This window comes from Lepidochelys olivacea, assembly GCF_965140295.1.
Source record: "Lepidochelys olivacea isolate rLepOli2 genome assembly, chromosome: 3".
Classification (NCBI taxonomy): domain Eukaryota; kingdom Metazoa; phylum Chordata; order Testudines; family Cheloniidae; genus Lepidochelys; species Lepidochelys olivacea.
In genome coordinates, this window is record NC_140413.1 from 56,591,600 (window position 1) to 56,614,597 (window position 22,998).

Sequence of the window (22,998 nt, forward strand, 5' to 3'; positions counted from 1 at the left end):
ACGACCTGGGAAATTATAGACCAGTCAGCCTAACTTAGATTCCTGGAAAGATAAACAAATTATTAAACAGTCAGTTTGTAAGCTCCTCGAGGGTACTAGAGTTATAAGAAATAGCCAGCATAAAACAAATTATGCCACACCAACGTAATTTCTTTCTGTGAGAGGGTTACTGACTTAATGAATGGGGAGAAGCAGTATATCTTGATTGTCGTAAGATTTTTCTCACATTCCCATACGACATTCTAATAACAAAATAGGAAAATAATATTGTTTAGATGAAATTACAGTAAGGTGGGTGCACAACTGGTTGAGACCATACTCAAAGAGTAGTTATGAATGGTTTGCTGTCAAACTGGAAGGATGTATCTAGTGGGGTCCCACAGAGTCTGTCCTGAGTCTGGTAGAAGTCAGTATCTTCATTAATGACTTGGATAATGGAGTGGAGAATATGCGTATAAAATTTGTGGATTGACACCAAACTGGGAAGATTGTAGGCGCTATGGAGGACAGGATGAAAATTCAAAAAGACCTTGACAAATTGGAGAATTGGTCTGAAATCAACCAGAGAAAATTTATTAAAGTATTCATTTAGTATTCATTATTTATTAAACTCGTCATTCATCTACAAAATGAGGAATAACTGGCTAGATGGTAGTATTGTAGAAATGGATTGGCAGGTTATAGTGGGTCACAAATTGAGTATGAGTCAATGTGATGCAGTTGTGAAAAAAGCTAATATTGTGGGATGTATTAATAGGAGTGTCCTGTGAAAGACGTGGATGTAGTTGTCCTGCTCTACTTGGTTCTGGTGAGGCCTCAGTTGGAGTACTGTGTCCAATTCTGGGTGTCACACTTCAGTAAAGATGTGAACAAATTGGAGAGACACCAAAGGAGAGCAACAGAAATGGTAAAAGGTTTAGGAAAACTGACCTTTTTCAAGAAAGTTTAAAACATGCCCAGTTTCTTAGTTTTGAGTAAAGGAGACTAAGGCAAAACCTGGTAAGTCCTCAAATATGTTAAGGGCTTTTATAAAGAGGACTGTGATCAATTTTTCTGAATGTCCACTGAAGGTAGGACAAAAAGTAATGGGCTTAATCTTCAGCAATGGAGATTTAGGTTAGATATTAGGAAAAAACTTTCTAGTCTTAAGGATAGCTAAGCTCTGGAATAGGCTTCTGTGATAGAGATCCCTTGGCAAAGGGTCCCTTGTTCTTTGCAAAGAACAATTTTCACCTCAGACTTGTCAAACTCACTACGCCAAATACTTATCTGATGGGATATTTATTCATAAAGAGTAACATGTAAGATAGCTATACAAAGCTTGTAACTTGTCAAGATTTATAATAATTGCAAGATGTATATATGGGTAATATTTAAGGAATATAATTTTATGGAAAATATGCTTTATGGACTTGGAGTAGAAATTACTCACCATGAGATAATGTTTCTCAGTGATGGCCCATTTGGGTAAGGAAAGTTGTCACCCTACCCTATTTAGCTGTTGATGCAAGGCTCAACTGTCAAGCCTTTCTACCTCCGAAGACTTGATGGAAAACAGACAACTGGAAACAATCAAAACCATGTGGGGCTGAAAAAGAAACTTTCTTTGCTGTTTTCCCAATCTATGAACAGAAACAAAAGGCTGTTTTCAGTATAAAACAGAAGGGAGAAGCACTCTATCCATTCTTTGACCCCTTAGGAAGTGGAGGACTTGGATAAACATTTGGATCCTGGTACTTGTGAAACCAGTCAGCTCTGCAACAGCGTGAACTTGGTGGAGAAAGCCTGTTTTATTATATAGGAAAGGTAACTATTGATAAGTGTAGACCCAGGTTTCATTTTGTTTTTTGTTGTAACCAGATGTTTCCATCACCACCTTACACCCCTAATTAAATCTTCACTCTTTCTTAAATAAGCCTTTAAATTTATTGTAAGTGCTCACAAGTGCTTTGTTGTTTACATGCGTGTTGGTTTAAGATTAAACTGGCCAACTGGAGTACACTGCACCTTTGGGTGCAGAAAGAAAAGGAGTACTTGTGGCACCTTAGAGACTAACCAATTTATTTGAGCATAAGCTTTCGTGAGCTGTAGCAGAGGATCTGGAAGTTTGGTGCAGAGGATCTGGAATTTCTGTGAGTAGCCGGTGTCGGGCTGGATATATCATAGGGGAACGATTCAAAATAACTTGGGGTTTGGGATGCCCCGATGGTTAACCTGCCAGGTGAAGTTGGGGCTGGCATAGCCCAGAGGAGAATGTTTGAGTGGCTGAAGACTGATGGTATTAAGGAGCTGACACCCAACTACCACAAGAAAGACTCCCTCTTGTGGGAGGCAGGGGGTAACAAGATGACTCTGAGTCCTGGGAGCCCTGAGAATTGCCGCAGCTTCCAAGGGAGGTTGTGCAGTTCTCCTCATTGGAACTTTTAAAGAACAGCTTGGACAAGTATCTGATAGGGATGGCTGAGGTTTATTTGGTCCTCTTGCCTCAGAGCATGGTCTGGTCTTGATGACTTTTCAAGGCCCCTTCCAGCCTTCTATTTCTATGATTCTGTGATTCTTATTGCAGGATTGTGTGGTGGTGTTAGTCTTTGTGGGTGCTCACAACCTATTGCATAATATAAATATGGAGTGAAAATATTTTGATGGCAGGACACTGAATCACATCTATTTTGTATATCCATTTTTCATGTCATTGATTTCAAAGTAAGAAAATGAAGCTGTTAAGAGAAGTATATATGAAATCTAAGCAGTAAGTAGCTGTGACTGAATTTTTACTATTGATAAGTTCATTGAAAGTAGTTGACCATGTTCATTAATAACCAAAGCCGTTCAGGTTTTGTTCTCTCACCTTAAAATAAAATTGCAAAAATGAAATGTTGGAGAATTAGAATCTAATGTCATTCTTTTAGTTTGAATATTCTTAATTAACCAGATTTTAGATTAATTTTCTTCCTCTCACTGTGTTTTCCTTAACTGCCTGTTTTCAGAGCTGTAGAATTTTTCATCAGGGATAAATATGAAAAGAAGAAGTACTATGACAGAAATGCAATCAGTGTCACCAGCGTAAGTATGCAATACTTCCAATAATTCAGATAGTATTCTTTGTATTGAAGCTTTAAATTACCCTTGGAGAAATTTGAAATAGTCTACCTAAGTACTTATCAGAGGAGGTACTGTATGTAGGAATATTAAATAGATGGTAAAGACATGAACATATAATAGTAAACATTCCTTTGGTCCAGAGCCATACAAGACTGATCTTCATTATCTGTGTAAAAAAACCGATGGACAGACAACTTCCCTACCCAAAAAAACCTAGAGGTGAACAATTTGTGTGTGAGATAATTATAATATAGTTAAGGTTGTGTTTCAGAGTTTAGTTCTAAGAAACTTTAAAGCTTTATTTTGTAGAAAAAATTATTGAAGTGGCAAAAACCAAAACACAGAGTATGGACTTGGAGCAGTACTTTTCTTGGTGGTTTGATGAAAAATGAATTGACATTGAGAGAATAATAACTTAAAAATCACTACCTTTGGAAACACCTCCCTTCATGCCTCCACTCCCCCCTAGTAGTCTCACTTTTCTTTGAAGGATAAAATACATGAGGCGAAATAGATCTTGTCCTATAGCCCTGTAGTCTTCAGTTGGGAAACAGGAGACCAGGAGTTCAAATCTTAACTCCTAAGTGCAGTTTAAATTCTAGTGCCATTCTCCTTGTTGACTACAGTCATGAACCTCAACCTAGAAGACAGTTATGGGACAGCTGCTGAAGACTTAGATTTTGAAATAAATTAGCAGAAAAATTATCCAAGGTCATTGCAGGCACAGAACCCAAGTCTCTAACATGACAGTCCTGTCTCATCCATTGCACCACACTGCCTTCCAGAGTGATTAAACTACTCTCTTAGCACCATAGAATATCAGGGTTGGAAGGGACCTCAGGAGGTCATCTAATCCAACCCCCTCCTCAAAGCAGGACCAAATCCCCAATATTTGCCCCAGATCCCTAAATGGCCCCCTCAACGATTGAACTCACAAACCTAAATTTAGCAGGCCAATGCTCAAACCACTGAGCTATCTCACCCCTATCCTGTTTCTAACTACTATAAACCAAACTCCCCCCCACCCCCTCCCCCGAGCCAAGGTTAAAATCCAACCATGCTGATTACCAAGTATGTCGAGTGGCTGGTCTTCAAAGGGACTAACAATTACTTCTGTAGCTCATATAGTGTAGACCTAGGCTAGAGATATGAAGGCCAAAGGGAGGATGTGATTCACACAGTTAAAAGACCATTTTAAAACAAGATTTATGCTTAACATTCCCGAAGAAGATGGCAAAGTAGTTTCCCAAATGCATGGAATGTGAGAGTCAGATGAGCTGCTCTTTTTAAATTGCTATAAAAGCATATGAGGTCACTAGTAAGATTTATTTATTTATTTATTCTTGTGTTAGAGTGCAAGTTTGAAATTGGGGTATCTATTGGAGATGGAAGTGAAAACCTTATGAAGTTGGAGTGTGTTATCAACAGTGCTATAGGCAATACGAAGGCGGAAAACATATACATTCCTTTCTCCCATAACTTATTTCCATATTCTTAAGGTTTTAGGTAGATGGGGTTTGTCCTGCTGTAACCTTTTGGGATAGAAGTTGGGAAAAAGTTACCACATTCCAGGACACTGGGAAGTCCTACCACCTTCTGTGATAGTTGTCATATTCTCTGATCACTTGATCTGGTCCTTCAGTCCCATCTGTCAGTTTCTGGTCAGTGTTTCTCCAGGTTGAGCCCATTTAAGTTTTCTCTGCATTTCTCCATAACAGATTACTTGTTATCAAATTGGCTTTTAATACATTAATTCTTTGGGTTTTAGGTGACTGTATGTTGCACGTGCAGGCTTGAGTTACCCAACATATGTACTTTCCTTGCTGGGTGTGCCGTTCCTGGTTCATATCATTTTATGTCATCCTGGCCTGGGTCTTCCCAGAAAGTTTTTTTTTTTTTGTTACAGATGTGTGATTTTTTTACCTCATAACTTCCAGCACAATATGTTACCTTTATGTTACCTAATGTCACATCATTTTAAGCAGATCAGCAATTCTGTGTAAAAAAAGAATTGGCAAAACCATGCTTTTGCCGACAAGGCCTTGGCCTAAAGTGTCGGCTCATCTATACTCATTCACTATGTGTAACTAAAAATCATTAAAATATAACTAACAAAGCTTTTAATTTTATCATTTAGCAGTCCTTAATTATTCTATTCCAGTGTTAAAAGTCAGTATACGTTATCCTCTTCATCTGTTTGAGGAGGGGTGTTTGGAGAGCATGCTATGATTCTTTAATGTCAAAATTTCTTAACTTTAAAAATAGCTTTTCATTCAAAGTCCAGGTTTGTTTGTAAATTATTACAAAAAATTTCACTAGAAGTTTGAATACATTTTGAGTGTGTCAATTTTAGAGCCTTGATATTTAGTTGCTTTTAATAGTAACTCCTACAGTACTAAATAGTTTAAGTTTAAAATCATAGGATACCGTTGAATAACAGATTTAAGGCATGGATGTAATGGATTTCTACAATGATCTATGTTATGGAGAGGTCCTAGTATTTTCTGTAGTTAAGGTAAAAAACAATCCTTCCATTATCAGCACAATTTTTGCCCACCTCCACTCTCTTTCAAAATAAAAAGCAATTAGATAATAATATCTTTGTGACAAGGAGTGTGTCTTGTTTGTGAGGTACCTAGCACGCTTTTTGGGTACTGTCTTAATTCAGGAACCAGTCTACCACAAAAAAGACGTTTTCACGTTTATGGGATAGCTGGTGTGAAAGGACAAACCTCAAAAAAAAAAAAAGTCTTTCAGATGTGGTCACTTTATTGTACTCATGCAGTTAGTCAACCTCTAATCAGTACCTTCTCTGAAAAATGGGAGCCTCTCGATGTCTAGCCAAGTTATATTTATTAGGATTTAAAGACTTGCTATAATTATCAGTAAATGCTGGATCAGGTGATAAGGATATGGGACTGAAAACTGTTTAGGCGCTTCTGTGGCATTTAATAAACGTTGACATATTTGTTCTCACAGTATACTTGTGAGATAGAGAAGTACTATTGTCATTTTCAAATGAGGAACTGAAGCACAAGAAGCAAAGCAACTTCTTCCTAAGGTCACACACAAGGTATATGTCGGAGTTCAGAGTAGCACCCTGATCTCCTGAATCCTAGTCCTTTGCCTTCACTAAAACACCACACTTATTCCTGATTTTGGGAGAAAACTCTATTAACTTAATGGAGTTACACTTGTGCAAAACAGGTCATTGACACTGTGCACCCTGGGGGGGTGAGATGCATAAGTATGGGTATATTTAGACTGTAACCTCTTTGGGGCAGGGACAGGCTCAGGGTCTAACTGATCACAATACATGGGGTTGGGAAGATTGGTCCGTAATGAAGAGGACATGTCACCGGTACAAAGTAATTTGGATCCCTTGGTAAGCTGTGCGCAGGCAAACAATATTCATTTTAAGATAGCTAAATGGGAACATATACATCTAAGAACAAATGTATGTCACATTTCCAGGATGGGGAAATCTGAAATAGAAATTCGGGGTCAGGCAAACTTAAGTCCTCAGTTCACAAAGTTTTGGATACCTTAATGGGCACCTGGCAAAACATTATGACAAGAAAATTCACTTTTTACCTTCACATTTCCCTTGTCACCAGATTCTGAAGTTGCTTTCAAAACTGAGTGATATGCATCCAGAATTGGAAGTCAAGGTTTGAAGCTGGTTTACTTTCTGGAAAGGTGACTTTCCAACTCCAGGCGAGTTTTCAGATCTTCAGCAAGTTTCACTCTATTATAGTGGTTGTGTCAGTTTCTCTGTCTCTTTGTGTGAGAAGGTCATGTATCAAAGTACTGGAAAGCAGTAGGTTTTTAAATAATTTTTATTGTACCAATGAATGGACCGGTTAGTGGTGGTCACAGATGGTATGGCAGCAGCAAAGCCATCTGTTGTACTCAGGGCCACAAGTGGAAAGCTGTTGCAGCTTCCCCAGAATATATAAATTTGGAATACATAAATCTGTTCTACCTTCTTGATTTAGATTAATTTAATTTACAGAGCCATGGAATATGGATAATCCTATGGTTATTTTAAATTTTTGTTGTAAAATGTGGTCATTGTTTTGACACTTGATCTAGAGGAGTTATAGGGAGTGTACAGCTGCTGAAGATTTATTTTCTACAGATTGCATCTATTATAGAGATGGTATTTCCTGTGGTAATATAGTAACTAGCTTTAATTTGTAAGCCTGACTTTAACACCACAACTCCTCTGACTTCTGCAAACTAAACTAGTCTACATGAAATTTATCATATGAGATTACCTGCCACATGAAATTCTTTAGCACAGATAATGGGTTTTCCTTTGAGTATTTGTCTGCGTGCGTGCTAGTAGTTATTTTTTGTGTGAGTTCAGAAATTTCTGGATTGTGGTGTTCATTGGAGTGGCATGTTCATGGTCCTTATGACAACTTATCTGAAGATATGTAATGAGGTGCAGCTCCAACTGCTCTCTGGTTCCTTTGTTTCAAAAATCTGATTATTCTAAGACTTGGAAATAATGAAGGGCAGGTTCTGAGGATACATACAGACAAAACTTCTAGAAGAACCATTTTCCATGGTAAATAGCTGTTCTCAGAGTATAAGTGTGTGATAGTATGCCATTTCCTTAGCAATAAGTAATGAAGGGAAACATCGCAGATCCTTACGAGCAGGAAAAGAGAAAATGAAATGTAGTCAGCAGCCCATTACAAAATGGCTACTTTAGGGTTGCAGTTACTTGTGTCTGCCAAATTCTGATCAGGCCAGAAAGGCATGATCAGAAAAGAGTCTTTTAAAAGTAAGCAAACCTGTGTTGTGGAGTTGCTTCTGGGAAGGGACTATTTTGGTCTTGTGACTTAAGGTAAGAAAGCATTGTATCCATTTTTACCTTTCACTCTAAAGGCAACTTCCAATGCACTAGGTTCCTTGTAATTTAAAGCAGATGTTTTTTATGTGAACCTACTGTGACGTCTTATGATTATTTTGGTTTTAGTATAAAGGTAAAGTTGATAGCGTGAACAGGTATTTAATTTCTCATTTGAGAAATAATTTCTGAAAACCAAAGTATTGAAGATACTATTTCACTGGGTTTCAATTTGTTTACATAATGGACTGCTTATTAAAATTATTGTGAACCTGTCAATCTCAATCTCACTCCTTTGTAGCAGCCACAGTATAGTGGTTGTTGCAAGGGATGTGGAATTGTTAATATTAGTCTATGAATATTGATGTGTAATGATTGTATGAACATTGTGTGTGACCTATTCAAGTCAGGTAAAGTTACTATATGACGATGGTGGATTATTAGAATTTACTATGTGACTATTGATCTAACTCAGTGGTTCTCAACCTATTTATCATTGTGTTACCTGGGCTGCAGGTTGAGAACCACAGTGCGCTCTCCCCTCCTCCCAAGACCCCTATGCCTAGCGCCTCCTGCCCAGAGACTCCTCCACAGAGTGGGGCCAGGAGTGGAGCCCTGGGCGGGTGGCAGGGACCCCGCTGTGCAGGGCCACACTGGGCAGCCCGGACCCCGCCACACTGGGCAGCCGGGAGCCCGGACCCGGCCGCGTGGCATGGTGGCCTTTAGCACATAACTGGGCCACAGCTGTGTGCTAATTGGGCAGCGTGCGGGCCATGAGTTGAGAACCACTGATCTAATTTAACAGGGAGCTGAAAGAGAAAACAGAAAAGCAACACAATAGAGCTAAGTAATCTTAGCACATTTGAAAAAGTGGTCAAGCTGTTAACTGCAAGGACCTTCGTCTATATTAAGTTGCAAGCTTTTTTGCGAGAGGTAGGAGCCTGGAGATCAGAAGGGCATTTAAATAGTTACAAAAGCCTTCTCTTGAGATTACGAGTAGTGGGGAGCACTTGCCAGAAACTTTCTAGGGCGGGGTGGGCAAACTTTTTGGCCCGAGGGCCACATCTTGGTGGAGAAATTGCTTGCAGGGCTGGGGTTGGGCTGCAGAGGTGGAGTGTGGTGTGCTGGAAGGGGCTCAGGGCAAGGGGTTGGAGCAGAGGAGGGGTGTGGGGTATATGAGGGGGATTAAGGTGCAGAAGGGGTGCGGGGTACAGGAGGGGGCTCAGGGCAGGAAGTTGGGGTGCAGGGTACGGCGGGGGCTCACATGGGGAGTTAGGGTGCAGGAGGGATGTGGAGTGTGGCAGGGGGCTCAGAGCAGGTAGTTGGTGTGGCAGGGGGCTCAGGACAGGGAGTTGGGGTGTGGGGTGCAGGAGGGGTTCAGGCTCTGGCCCGGCGCCGCTTACCTAGAGCAGCTCTGGGGTGGCAGCGGTGTGCGCCAGGGCAGGCTGCCTGCCTGCCCCTGCCCCGTGCTGCGCCATGCCACTCGTGTCCTTGCGTGGCATGTGGGGGTGGGGTGCAGAGGGCTCCGAGTGTTTCCCTTGCCTGTGGGTACCTCCCTGAAGCTCCCATTGGCTGTGGTAACCCGTTCCTGGCCAATGGGAGCTTTGGGGGGAGTACCCACAGGCAAGAGCAGCGTGCGGAGCTCTCTGCCCTCCCAGCCCCAGGGGCTGCAGGGACGTGGTTTAGCCACTTCCCAGAGTGGTGCAGAGCCCGCGGCAGTTGCAATCCCATGGGCCAGATCCAATGCCCCAAGGGGCTGGATCCGGCCCGTGGGCCGTAGTTTGCCCACCCCAGTTCTAGGGTGACAGGCTGACACAGAGGCTGCTGAGAGAGTCTAAAGAAGTTGGAGGCCCCCAGATCCAGGGAATGGTAATCCTTAGGGAAAAGCTAGGTATGCTTGCAGTTTTATTTATTATTGTTTTAAGGCCTCTTACATGCTTTTGTTCTATCTCAATAAAACAGCAGTTGCTCTTGGAGGGAACATGCCTCCAGGCTCTGACCCTAAATCAAACCTACTGAGGTACTCTTGGTTAGAACCAGTTTGTGCAACCCAGGGCCTGATCTGAGAATGGGATAATCTTGTGATTCCACCTGGAGCTAGATGACAGCTAGAGGTCTGAATCCTGGGAATGGTGTACTCCACGAAATCAGAAAGGGTCCAGTAACTCTAACTATGACACTTTTTTTTAATGTAAAAGTTTAAGGATGCATTAAGGAGACAAACATTTTAATGCAGTGATTCCTTGGTTTTAACTCCATGTGTTTTATTTCCTTTCACTGGCTGTAGGACTTCACTTTCATTAGCACTAAGCCTCTCCTTATTGCCTGGAGTCTTCCATTACTGAAACTTCTCAGTCATTTTACAGTTAGGCTGTATCTTGTGTGTTTGCTACCCATCTGGTTCGTGTCTGTCAGGAGCCCGGGTTCTAGGCGCTCAGGCCTAGTGGTCAGATTGGGAGTCATGCCTAGTGGTTGGAGTCTGGATGTGAGAGCCAGGGGTTGACATGGCCAGAACCAGGAAGCAGAGCTGAAGGTCAGAACTGGAGTCAAAGTCTGAATGCCAGAGCCAAGGTTTGGCAGACAGAGAGAGCTGGAGTCAGGAATCAGAGCTGAGGGTTGGAACTGGATTACCAGAAGTCAGGAAAGGAAGAAGCATGGCTGGTTCTGAGGCAGTAGCAAAGCTGGGACAGGTTGAGGACAAGGTTGGGTGCAGGCAGGATCTGGACAGGAGTTGTGGAGGAATGGAGAAGGAGCAGGGCTTGGCAAGATGCAAGCACAGGGAGGATGAATGTCCGTGGGTATGTTCGTTGAGTAGCCAAGGAGCTGCTGCTGAGCTTAAGAACTGGCCTGCTAACTTCTTCAACCAGTCGTGTAGGGCAATCCATCAGGCACCTAGCGGCTCATTAGGGTATCAGGAATACTGAGCAGGCGCAGCTGCAGGACCTTAAGTCCTGACAATGTCATCCCCAAATTTGATCATGACAGAAGTTGCACTGAAGAAACACCTGACCTTTTTTAAAAATAAAACAAACCACAGACACACAAACACAAAGAACCAAAACAACTTAACTGTACAAGGCCCCAAACACACACAAGTATATTTGGGGGGTGGGGAGGGGGAATTGTAACATTCAAAAGGGAGCTGTTTGAAGACCTACTAAACTTTTTCTAGGAGGGTAGGATCACCACATTTAATTTGTACATGCTTTACTCTTGTGATGGAAACAGCTCTCTAGATCAGACTTGGTATTTCTTTGTTCAGAGATCCATTAATGGATTTAATTAAAGTGTCAACATAAATAGTATTCAAAAAGTTTTCCAATAGGTGAGACCTCATTATTAAACAAATACTACAGTATGATCCTAGTTGTAGGTCTATTACCAATATACTATTTAGATAAGAGTGAAAACTGAGTGATTCTGGAAACATGGTACTGTGGTTCTGTGTATGTCTCCCACTACTTCTCAGATAAAATTTGCTCAGTTTCCAAGTAAAGCTGTATTTAACTCCCTGACCTGTAAAATCAATCTGGAATTTGAAAGTCAACTGTATTCTCCCAGACTGGTATGTTGTTACCAATAATGAGGTTTCTGCCTTTGTTGTGCAACCCCAGCTTTCAGTGATGGAAATGAGAGCAGAACTTGTTGCTGCAGCTGGAATTTAGATGTGGAGGTGTCAGAATAGAGTTCATCTTCCTGCAATAGCTGTATTGGCACTGGAATGCTGACAGCAGTTAAAAAATTTAAAAGAATTTCAGTAAACTAAGCAGATAAGTCTCTGAATCCTCACAGAACTTATTTGTTAAGAGGGTACCAGATTAGCATTTTAAATATAAACTCCAGTTCTTCTTTGAGTGCTTGCTCGTGTAGATTCCAGTTAGGTGTGTGCATGCAGCATGCACAGTTGCCGGAAAGTTTTTCCCCTAGCAGCACCCGTCTGGTCAGCTGTTGAGCCCCCTCGAGTGGCGCCTCCACGGCAGTGAATATATGACCCTGCTGACCTGGCACCTCCTCAGTTCCTTCTTACAGCCAGTGATGGTCGTTGGAACTATGGTGACTTGCTATTGCAAATGCTCCTTGTTTCTCCTAGTAGTTGTATCATTGTAGTTTTGTAGTCTGGTACTGTTAAGAGTTGTTAGTTTATAGTGTTAGTGTAGGAGTGGGGGGGTTCTCCGCATCCCAATTTTCCTGTTCCCTTTGGGGCTCAGGGCATGCTTCGATCCTAAGGTTTTAAACCCTGCAGCCAAACATACCGTGTGCAAAATCTGTAAAGGGTTTTGTCTTAGGGAGAACAAGGAGCGAGACTTTCTCCTGAAGCAGCTCCTGATGGAGGCAGCTCTTCGTCCCCAGCCAGCTTCGGCATGGCAGGATCCGGCACTGAGCTCCTCCATATGGAGTGCTTTGATCTCCATATGTGAAGCTGTGCTGAGGAAGGACTCTGGGCATAGAGACCCTTGGCACTGGTGCTCCCTGGCACTGAGGCCAGCGGAGGTGGCGCAGCACCACTCCCATTCACCAGTACCACAGAAGCGGCACTGCAAACAGGACGGGCCGATCTCCTGTGCCAAGGACAGCCTCCTCGGAAAGCACCACCAGTGTGCGTTCTGGGGAGGAGCACCCGGCGCCGACAGCCCGGGAGACAGCACTGTTGACTTTGGCCCTGCAAGGGGGGGCTGTCAAGTCTGGTGCTCATGGACTCCCTGGGCCACGTGGTGGAGGACATCCAGTTGCTATCCACCCCAAACATCTTCGAGGCCGCAAGGGACTTAATCGCCCCATGATGGTGCCATGTCCCTGGCTGGTTGGGAGAAGGCTCTGGTACTGCAACGTGCTACACTGTCTCAAAGCAAGCCCACGATGTTGATGCAATCAACTGCAACGCCACGGTACCAGTCCCCAGCAGGGACCAAGTGGCACAGCTCTGATTCTCAGCACTGCTCTCCATCGCGGCACCAGTCCCTAGTGAGGCACAGGTCCCACTCCCAGCATCATGTGTTGCAACACTACTCGACCTCTTGTGGGTGCTCCCGGTCGCAGCACTGCTTCCCAGCACCAATCACAGGTGCAGCTCCGATGGGCACTGCCTTTACATTCCAGGTCTTTGTCTTCGGAGACAGAGTCCTGGTACTCCAGGTGTAGCCAACCCAGATCAGACCATAGGTGTCTGGATGTGGCTGCAGGGCCCTGGCAAGTGCCTGTGCAATGGCCGTTCTGGACCCTGTGGGCATACCCACCTCTCCAAGGACTTCTACTTGGAGGTGTGAGAGCCACAGGTACCTGCGGCATTAATGAGTTACCCCGCTGCTCGGGGTTCTGAAGTGACTCCAGTGCACTCCACCCTGCCACCATCTGAGCCTGCTCCCACCACCAGCGTGGACCCTGGGGTGGTCAGCGGGGAACGAAAGGCTGTGCAGGATGTCCCCGGGGACCCAGAGGGCCACGAAGATCCTGTAACTCCTCTGGCATCATTGTTATCCTCCTCGGATGAAGTGGTTGCAGGGACCTCTGCTTCGGGACCATCCCCCATAGATAGCCGCACCCACCAGGACCTGCTGCGAAGAGTAGTGCGCAACATGGGCCTGCTGGCTGAGGAGGTTGTAGAGCCAGAGGAACCAATGGTGGACATCCTGGCCCTGGAAGGTCCATCGAGGGTGGTTCTGCCCCTCATCAAAACTATATAGGCCAACACAAAGACCCTGTGGCAGACCCTTGCCTCCATTCCTCCAACTGAAAAGGGAGTTGAGAGGAAGCATTTCGTTCCCTCTAAGGGGTACAAATATTTTTACACATACCCCCAGCCCTGCTCGTTGGTGGCAGCCATGGTAAACAAGCACAATAGACAGGGGCAGCAGGGTCCTACCTCCAAATCCAAGGAATGTAACAGCTGGACCTTTTCTGCCGCAAGGTCTACTTGACCTGGGGGTCTTCAACTCAGGATTGCCAACCGAATGGCAATCCTGAGCAGATACAACTTCAATTCCTGGAACTCAAGGCTAAAGTTCTAGGAGCTAGTACCTGCAGAGTTTGAGGAGGAGTTCAGGGCAGTTGTTGAAGAGGGCAAGGCAGTGGTACGGACCTGTTTACAGGCCTCACTGGATGCTGAAGACTTGGCGGCATGCACTTGTCCTCCAAGATTACCATGAGGCAAAGCTCATGGCTCCAGGCCTCGGGGCTCCCACCCGAGGTGCAACATATTCTGCAGGACCTGCCATTTGATGGAGCCGACCTGTGTGCATAGCCTTAAAGATTCCAGGGCTATACTGAAATTCCTGGGGGTGCATGCCACAGCCTATACAGAGCCCCTGTCCTTCACGTCCTAGGTACGATTTCTCTAGCAGGCGTGGCAGGAACGGCAGGCATAAGCCTTCCCAGCCCCCATCCAACCAGGGCCAGTAGAGTGCTACTTCAGGTCTAAGCAGGCCTTTCGAAGGTGCGCCTGGGGATGACGTACCAGCTGATGGACCAGATCTTCATCCCTGTTTCCTGAACCATCTATCCCACTTCTACTGTGTTTGGTCACAAATAACATCAGACCGCTGGGTCCTTCGCAGGGTAGAGTGGGATATTCTCTCCAGTTCTGTGCGCCCCCATCCCTCTTCAGGGACCCTTCTCACGAGCATCTCCTCATGTAGGAGATCCAAATGCTCCTTGCCACAGGGGCAGTGGAGGAGGTTCCTAAAGAGCAAAGGATTCTACTCCTGTTGTTTCATAATCCCCAGGGCAAAGGGTGTGTGTGTGTGTGTGTCAGTCAGACCCATCCTCAATCTGCAAGGCCTCAATAGCTTCATGAAAAAGCTGAAGTTTCACATGGTCTCCCTGAACAGTTATCCCTTCTCTAGATCCAGGAGACTGGTATGTCGCCCTCGACATCAAGGATGCGTACTTCCACATATCGATACAACCCGTCCACAGATGCTTCCTCAGGTTTGTGGTCTGTCACAAACATTACCAATTTATGGCCTTCCCATTCGGCCTGTTCGTGGCCCCCCGAGTGTTCACCAAGTGCATATTGGTTGTAGCTGCCTTCCTCTGTAGGAGGCAGGTACAGGTGCATTCTTACCTCGACAACTGGCTGCTCCAGGGACCAAGTGGATGCACAGGTCAATTTCGTGAGATCCACCTTTGACAGGCTGGGTCTTCTCCTCAATGAGAGCAAGTCAACCCTGGTACCAACTCAAAGATAGTTTATTGGGCCAGTGCTGGACTCGAACTGGGCTGGGGCTTTTCTGCCGGAGGCTCACTTCCAAGCAATAATGGACATCATACAAGGACTCAGATGGTGCCCTATCACCACAGCAAGGGTCTGTATTAGGCTACTCGGTCACATGGCGTCTTGAACCTGTGTGATACAGCATGCCAGGATGTGACTCAGGCTTGGCTCGCATCAGCCTAGCCAAGTCAGTCACTCTGGACTCGGTGCTCACGCCTCCTGGTACAGGTCCTCAAGTCCCTCTGCTGGTGGCTCAACCCACAAATGGTGTGCAAGGAAGTCACCTTCCACAAGCCTCCAGTCCTCTCTGTCTCTGGTAACGGATGCTTCGGCGCTGGGTTGGGGGCATGCACCTGGGAAACCTTCAGACACAGGGCTTATGGTCCCAAGGCAAACTTCCGCTCCACATCAACATCAAGAAGCTGAGAGCGATCTGAGAAGCATGCCAAACTTTCCAAGCTCATCTGCAGGAACAGTGTGTGGGAGTCATGATGGACAACACAACTGCAATATTTTACATAAACAAGCAGGGTGGAGCCCATTCCTCACCCCTGTGTCGGGGAAGCCCTCCAGCTACGGGAGTTCTACATTGCCCACTCCATTCACCTAGAAGCGTCTTACCTCAAAGGTTCCCAGAAAGAGGTGGCAGACTACCTGAGTAGATCCTTCCACAACCACAAGTGGTCCATCTGCCCAGACGTGATACACAGTATTTTCTAGAGCTCCCCAAATAGACCTCTCTGCCACGCGAAGCAACAAGAAGTGCTGGTGATTCTGCTCTTTGTGGAATCACAGCCGGGGCCTCCCCTGGATGGATCATCTGCTATGCGCATTTCCCCCATTCTCATTCATGCTCAAAGTCCTCAGAGACAAGGTGATGGTCATACTGGTGGCATTGGCTTGACCTCGTCACCAATAGTACACCACACTGCTGGAGCTGTTGGTGGAGGCCCCAATCGCATTGCCCCTAGTCCTGGACCTGATTACCGAGGATCATGGTGGCCTTCACCAGCCTGACCTCCAGTCCCTTCACCTCATGGCTTGGAAGCTTCATGGCTAAACCCCATGGAACTCATGTGCTCCGAGCAGGTTAGGGAGATCTCATTTGGTAGCAGGAAGCCCTCCACCAGGGCCACCTATCTGCCCAAGTGGAAAAGATTCACAATCTGGTGCGCTCAGAGCAACCCCCCCCTTCCCCCCGATGCAGGTGCCCATACTGCTTATCCAGGAATACCTGCTTCATTTGATCACCAGGGTCTGGCAGCATCATCGATCAAGGTGCACTTGGCAGCTATCTCTGCATTCCATCTGGAAGTGGCCGCACACTCCGTCTTTGCCAGCCCTTTCCTCAAGGGCCTGGGATGACTGTACCTGTAGATTAGACAGCTGATCCCAGTGTGGGACATCAACCTGGTCCTTTCCAAACTGATGGGACCCCCATTTGAACCTCTGGTGACTTGTTCTATATCTGTTATGGAAAACGTAGCATATTGCTGTATCCCCTTGAAAAAGATTCCATGTGCTTCTTATAAGGTGGTCTTCCTAGTCGCCATTACTTTGGCGAGGAGGGTTTCAGCGTTGAAGGCCCTTGCCTCCGATCCTCCTTATGTGGTTTTCTTCAAGGACAAGGTATAGCTTAGGCCTCACCCAGCCTTTCTTCCAGAGGTTGTTCCCAATTCCACTCCAACCAGGACATTTTTTCTCCTTGTCCTTTACCCTTAAGCCTCATGCGAGTAGCCAGGAACAGAGGCTTCACACACCATACATTCAATGGTTGCTAGCCTTTTTACATCGAGAGCACAAAGGTGTTTTGTAAGTCGAACCTGCTGTTCGTGGCAGTGGCAAATCGGATAAAAGGGCTCTTGGTCTCATCTCAGAGGATTTCATCGTGGATCACGTCCTGCATCCAGATGTGCTATGAGCTAGCTAAAGTCCCTGCTCTGGCACTAATGGTGCATTCCAGAAGGCCCAAGGTCCCGATAAAAGAAATCTGCAGGGCAGCGATATGGTCCTTGGTTCATGCCTTCATTTCTCATTACGCCATTACCCAGCATGCCAGAGATGATGCAGCTTTCGGTAGAGCTGTGCTTCTGTCAGTGATTCCATAACTCTGATCCCACCTCCAGAATAGGGCTTGGGAGTCACCTAACTGGAATCAACATGAGCAAGCACTTGAAGAAAAAAACATTTACTCACCTTCTCATAACTGTTCTTCGAGATGTAGCAAGAAGGAACTGAGGAGGCGCTGGGTTGGCAGGGTCATATATTCACCAGCATGGAGGCACCACTCTAGGGACCTCCACAGCCGACCCGACGGGTGCTGCTGGTGGAAGAACTTTCCAACGATTATGCCCACAGTGCACACACATCTAACTGTAATGGACATGAGAAACATATCTCGAAGAACAACAGGAGAAGGTGAGTAACCGTTTTTTAAAGATTGCAAGCATTTTGGGTCTACTGTTCTGGGTGTGTGGCACATAGTGCAGTAGAGACCTAATTGGGATTCTAGCCATTACTGCCAAGCAAATAATATATTTTTAGTAGTGCAAAGGTGCATTTAATTTTCTTACTACTGAATATCTGAAAAGCCTGAACTAATTAATCATTCAGCTAAAGAAGTCTAATTGCAGAATATAATTAACTAGAAACCAGTTAAAATTTAACGGGATTTACTTGTGTTCTAAGTTCAGAGAATCTCTTCTCTGTAGATTAACTGTGCATATATAAAATGGCCACTAGAGGGCACTCTTGTTTGGTTCAACTCCTAACTCCACCTTAGGTGGTTAAAGCATTTTTCGTAGACTTTTTTCTGTGGTCTTATGCAGTCCATTTATGGTTTGATGATAAATGTTTAAAAGATATGTTTATGGATTACTTGGTGTATGAATTACCTGGTTAACACTCGATATCAGAAGAGTTAAATAAAAGGTTGTGATATTTCTGATGTTGCTGGGTTCTTTCTTAGCATTGTTTTTTCAAAATAACAAATAAAAAAAATATAGTATGTGCTTTGAAAACAATGGAAGAAACTAGTTGTAAGCCGCTAATAAAAGCTTTTGTCATAGTTCCTTTATATGCCCATGTTTATAGCTGTTTGTTTAGAAACAGCCATTTGTATGGCTATACTTTGCTCTCATTTAGTCCACCTGGGATCATCACTAGGTCAGTATAATGTCAATTTAAAACTCAAGTAGACTCCTACAAGGTATTGTAGAAACTTTCTTTATTTATTTTTTAATTAAAATAAAAGATTAGAATCTTTCATTTCTGTAATGAAATTTTAAAATTCCAGCATATTTTATTTGAATGAAAATTATTAATTAAGTTCAAGGTTTATTGCAGAGATCTTGGCAAAACTGTAAAAGGAGTGTAGGTACCATAAATTTTATTATACACTTTTCACGTGAGAGGTATACCTATTTAATCTGTAATTGCACGGTAGAACAACTGTGCAGTACTGTAGTTTCAATTCAAAGCAATCAGTTTGTCCTGGTTATTAGATTATATTTCCAGCTAGAGAGAAAAATGAAAACCGTCACAAAGAAAGAAACTGAAATATAGTGTGCTCTACTACATTCACTCTTATTCCTATACATTTGGATCTTTTAGTACACCAAGAAACCTTTGTTATAAGGGTAGATGAGCGTAAAATCTTAATTTCATGGAATTTTCTTTAGATGCAAAAATGTTTTGGGTAATTTTTTTTAAAGTTCCTTACTATAATGTCCTGTGCAGAATATCTGATACTCCAGTAAGATCCAAAAAGAACAACAAATCTTGCAAATGGAGATTGAAAAGGAAGAGCTAATGAGGGTGGGAAGAGGAGGCTTGAATTGCTGAAAGTGAACTGATCCTAGTTAGACCATTCACAAATCCTTGAAAACATTTACAGTAGAAATCTGACAGATGATGTTGTCTGAAATATGACTGGGGAGGTCTATAAATAGCTCCCAAACTGAAGGCCCTTCCTTGATGTAATCCTGATAAAATTTGAAGACAGTAAGAAAGAGGATCCAACTGATCTCAATTGCCTTTTTTTTGAGAAATGTTGGAAGAATAAGTACTTAATTAGCTTTGTAATTTTTAAAAATTTAAGGAAGCATCAGTTATTCTTGATACTGATGGCCAATGTGTGCTTCATGGATTCCGTAACAATATCATTAGTAATCCACAAGTTTCTCAGAATAGTCATATCTACCCACCTGCTGGTATCACTGTCTCCTCTGGGATAAACATAAATCACTCAACCCTTGCCAAACAAGGCTGCATCTGGCTGTTTCTAAAGCTCCTATCACCATAATATCTAGGTATTAGTTTGCCAGTCCTCAAAGAGCTGAACATACTAGTGGTATCTCAGCCTATGACTTAAGAGTATCCCCTGAAGATTTCAAATATACATTGAATAATAATGGTAGTGAATGAAAACCCAACAGTACCTTACAAGGAAGGTGTGGTGACAGCCCACTGCCTCACTCCACCTTTTGAGAGATTTCCTTCAGTGAATAAGCTTGAAACCACTGAAAAATAGTTGCGCACACACAGGGATTGCAGACTAGTCACCAACACCTCAAGATCAACAGGTGGATTAAAAACAGGATTAATAAATGTGCAGGTTTGGACTCTGGAAAGCCTGGAGCTCTCTGGATGCAAGAGGGTTGCCAAATCCAGAGTGCTGTGGTGTTGTGGGGACAGGAGAGTAGGAAGTAGTAGGGGAGGGAAAGGACCAGGAATGCCATGGAGACTTCCTATTGAGAGTTTCTGTGGCTAGGTTGGATCTGGGACCATTTAGTGTTCTGCCATGCTAATTCCCTGTAGTAAGAGCTCCTTATGTTAGGTTGATCAGCTAGACCAGTGGTCTCCAACCTTTTTATGCCCAAGATTACTTTTTAAATCTAAGGGCAACCCAGGATCCTCCCCCCACCCATCCCCCAAAGCTCCGCCCCGCTCACTCCATCTCCCCTCCCCCCATCACTTGCTCTCCCCCACCCTCACTCACTTTCACCGGGTTGGGGCCAAGGGGTTCACAGTGTGGGAGGGGGCTCTGGGCTGACCCTGAGGCAGGGGGTTGGGGTGCAGGAGGCAGTGAGGGGGGTTCAAGCTCTAGGAGGGAGTTTGGGTGCAGGAGCGGGCTCCAGGCTGGGGCAGAGTGTTGGAGTGCAGCAAGGCTAAGGCAGGCTTCCTGCCTACCCCGGCCTCACACCACTCCCAGGAAGGGCCAATGTGCCCCTGTGGTGGGGTGTCACATGGCTCTGGAAGCACTGCCCCCACAGCTCTCCCTGCCAATGGGAACTGCGGGGCTGGTGCTTGCAGGCAGGAGCAGTGCATGGGGGGGGAGACCCCTGCGCTGGTTGCTTCCAGGAGCGGTGTGAGGCTGGGGTAGGCAGGGAGTCAACTGGTTGGTGACCACTGAGCTAGACTGACAGGCCTAGAGAGAAACCAGACTGAAAGATAAATCATCTTAAACTGTCATTTGCAAAGCACATCTTAAACTTCCTTTGTTAGGAAGAGTGTTGGTCCCCAAGATGTTAACACTGAAAGATGGACAGGACTATAGGCATTTCAAGGACTGGTGGGGCTTTGCATTATGAAGTCAGCTTCACTAAGAGTGGACCTAGGATATATACATTGGCCTTTTGTGCATCTTACAGGGTCACAGGTACATACTGTATGTGGCTGGCTTGACCTAGGAGTTAAAATATATTGGGCATTCCTCTCCTGCTTGGATACAGCAAATGTAGTGTCAGACAGCCAAATCTTGCCAAAGAATGAAGAAACAAGGTCACAATGGACAACTGTTGAATCAGCTGTAGGCAAACTAGAATCAAAATGTTTGATTCCAAGTGCATTGTAATATACTTCAGTTTAAAATTGTTATGCCAATTATGTAGGCACAGTACTTGTATGTTTGGCCTTTTGTGGACTTTCTGATACCTTTGTTTTGACAGATGGTATGCAAATGAGGAAACAAACTTGTGAAGCAAGTGGGCTAATGCTGCAATGTATGTTTATTTTATAGATTATGATGGCCTCAAAAAGTCATTGATCTCTATTGCATTATTTGAATGTGTGATATTGCCTGGCCAATAGTCATCATTTGTTTAATAGACTTTCAGATGTAGAAAACTCCTATTTTGCGATTAAAAAAGGGAAAAAAAAAAACAACCCTAACCCACGTTCTGCATCTGCATCTGACAGATGTGTGAGGGAACTAAAAACAGTTTGTCTAGGAACCAGAAAGCATAGCTGAAATGAGATTTTAAATTATTTTAGTAAATTATGGGGGGACTTACACATCAGACTAAACACTTGACTATCTGGGTTTTAAATAGTCTGTAGTTTGGTAAAAGATTTGGTAACTAAACAATGCTCAAATAAGGCTGAGTGAATAATCCCCCTCTCTTCATTTTATAAATTAATGTGGTAAAGTCAAAATGCTGGATATATCACTGTTTCCATAGCAACAGAAAGTTGTAAGCATAAGATTAAATTTACTGCATGATCATGGGGAGTCTCTCAGGTACCTCTTACGATAACACTAGTAGATTCTATAACAAACTAAAATCAGAAAAATGCTGACTAAGTCACTTTTTTGTATAAATGTATCACTTCTAGAAGTTTAACCCAGTGTGAAATTTCTTCTTGAAACTACTGAACACAGTGTTAAACAAAACCCCTTTTCTGGAACATCATGCACCAACCTTCAGAGCAAAAGCACGTTTCCAGGGCCTTTATATATACAGATAGTGAATATTCAAAGCATGCATAAATTAACTACAACAATACTCATGGGATCTTCTATAACAAACATGCAAAACTAAAGATGTAACAAGGGGTTTCTCTGTAGTTTTCAGCTAGATTGTAAGAAGCTGTGTCAAAGATTACTTAATGCAAAAAAAAAAAAGTGCCATCTAAATATTAGAGACACAGGGTGGGTGAGGTAATAACTTTTATTGGACCGATTTCTGTTGGTGAAAGACAAGCTTCTGACCTTACACAGAGCTCTTCTTTCCCATGCCTGAAGAAGAGCTCTGTGTAAGCTCGAAAGCTTGTCTCTCTCACCAACAGAAGTTGGTTCAGAAAAAGATATTACCTCACCAATCTTTTCCCTCTATTAACTTGGGATCAACAACACTGCATATCTAAATAATCAGGGTTTATTTTGACAGTACGTACAGACCTGTACTCATAGCTCAATTTATTTTTAAATTTTCCATGTGGATACTAATGATGATATTGGGAAATACAGAGTTGTCAGTTTTATAGCTCTGAAGATTTACTGCACATTTAGTAAACCTATTTCAGTTGCATTTTTCTGTAAAGGGAATAGAAGGATAATGCTTCTATTAAAGTGATCAAGTACACACAAAGAAATGGATTAGGAAGATGTATGAAAATGCTTTTAGACGAATCCCATTTTCATGTGTAAGTCGCCTCTCTGGTGTATATAACGGTCTCATAATATCTTTGGTAATTCTGGAAGTACAGTGCTGGTAATAGTGGTCGTGCACACTGTTAGAAAGGAAAATAAATATATATATAATTGCTTTGTAATAGGTCTGGCAACCGACTGCTAGGATGCTGCTTTGTAGAAACTCACAGCTTTTTATGTTTAGCATGTTCTTAAATAGAGAACAGTTCATTAGAACTTTTAATTAAATGTATAACTTTCAGAGTTATTTTGCTGTATTCTTTAAATAAATATTCTGTTACAGTGAACAAGAACAAAAGCACTCCCCTCTTGCTCCCCCATGGGACAGCATGCCTTCATGCTTCAAGACATTAATATTTCAACAGTCACATTGGATAAAATTGAACATTGGAT

General features: G+C 43.6%; 1 protein-coding gene across 2 annotated transcripts in view; it reads left to right on the plus strand.

The window, feature by feature from the left end:
- The window catches only part of SMAP1 (small ArfGAP 1), a 221,384-nt gene that overhangs the window by 51,689 nt on the left and 146,697 nt on the right, over positions 1 to 22,998 (plus strand). For both annotated transcript variants that reach the window (XM_084623133.1, XM_084623134.1), the window contains exon 4: positions 2,988 to 3,063. In XM_084623133.1, coding sequence (XP_084479259.1) covers positions 2,988 to 3,063 — 76 coding nt within the window. The remainder of the gene's footprint in view (positions 1 to 2,987; positions 3,064 to 22,998) is intronic.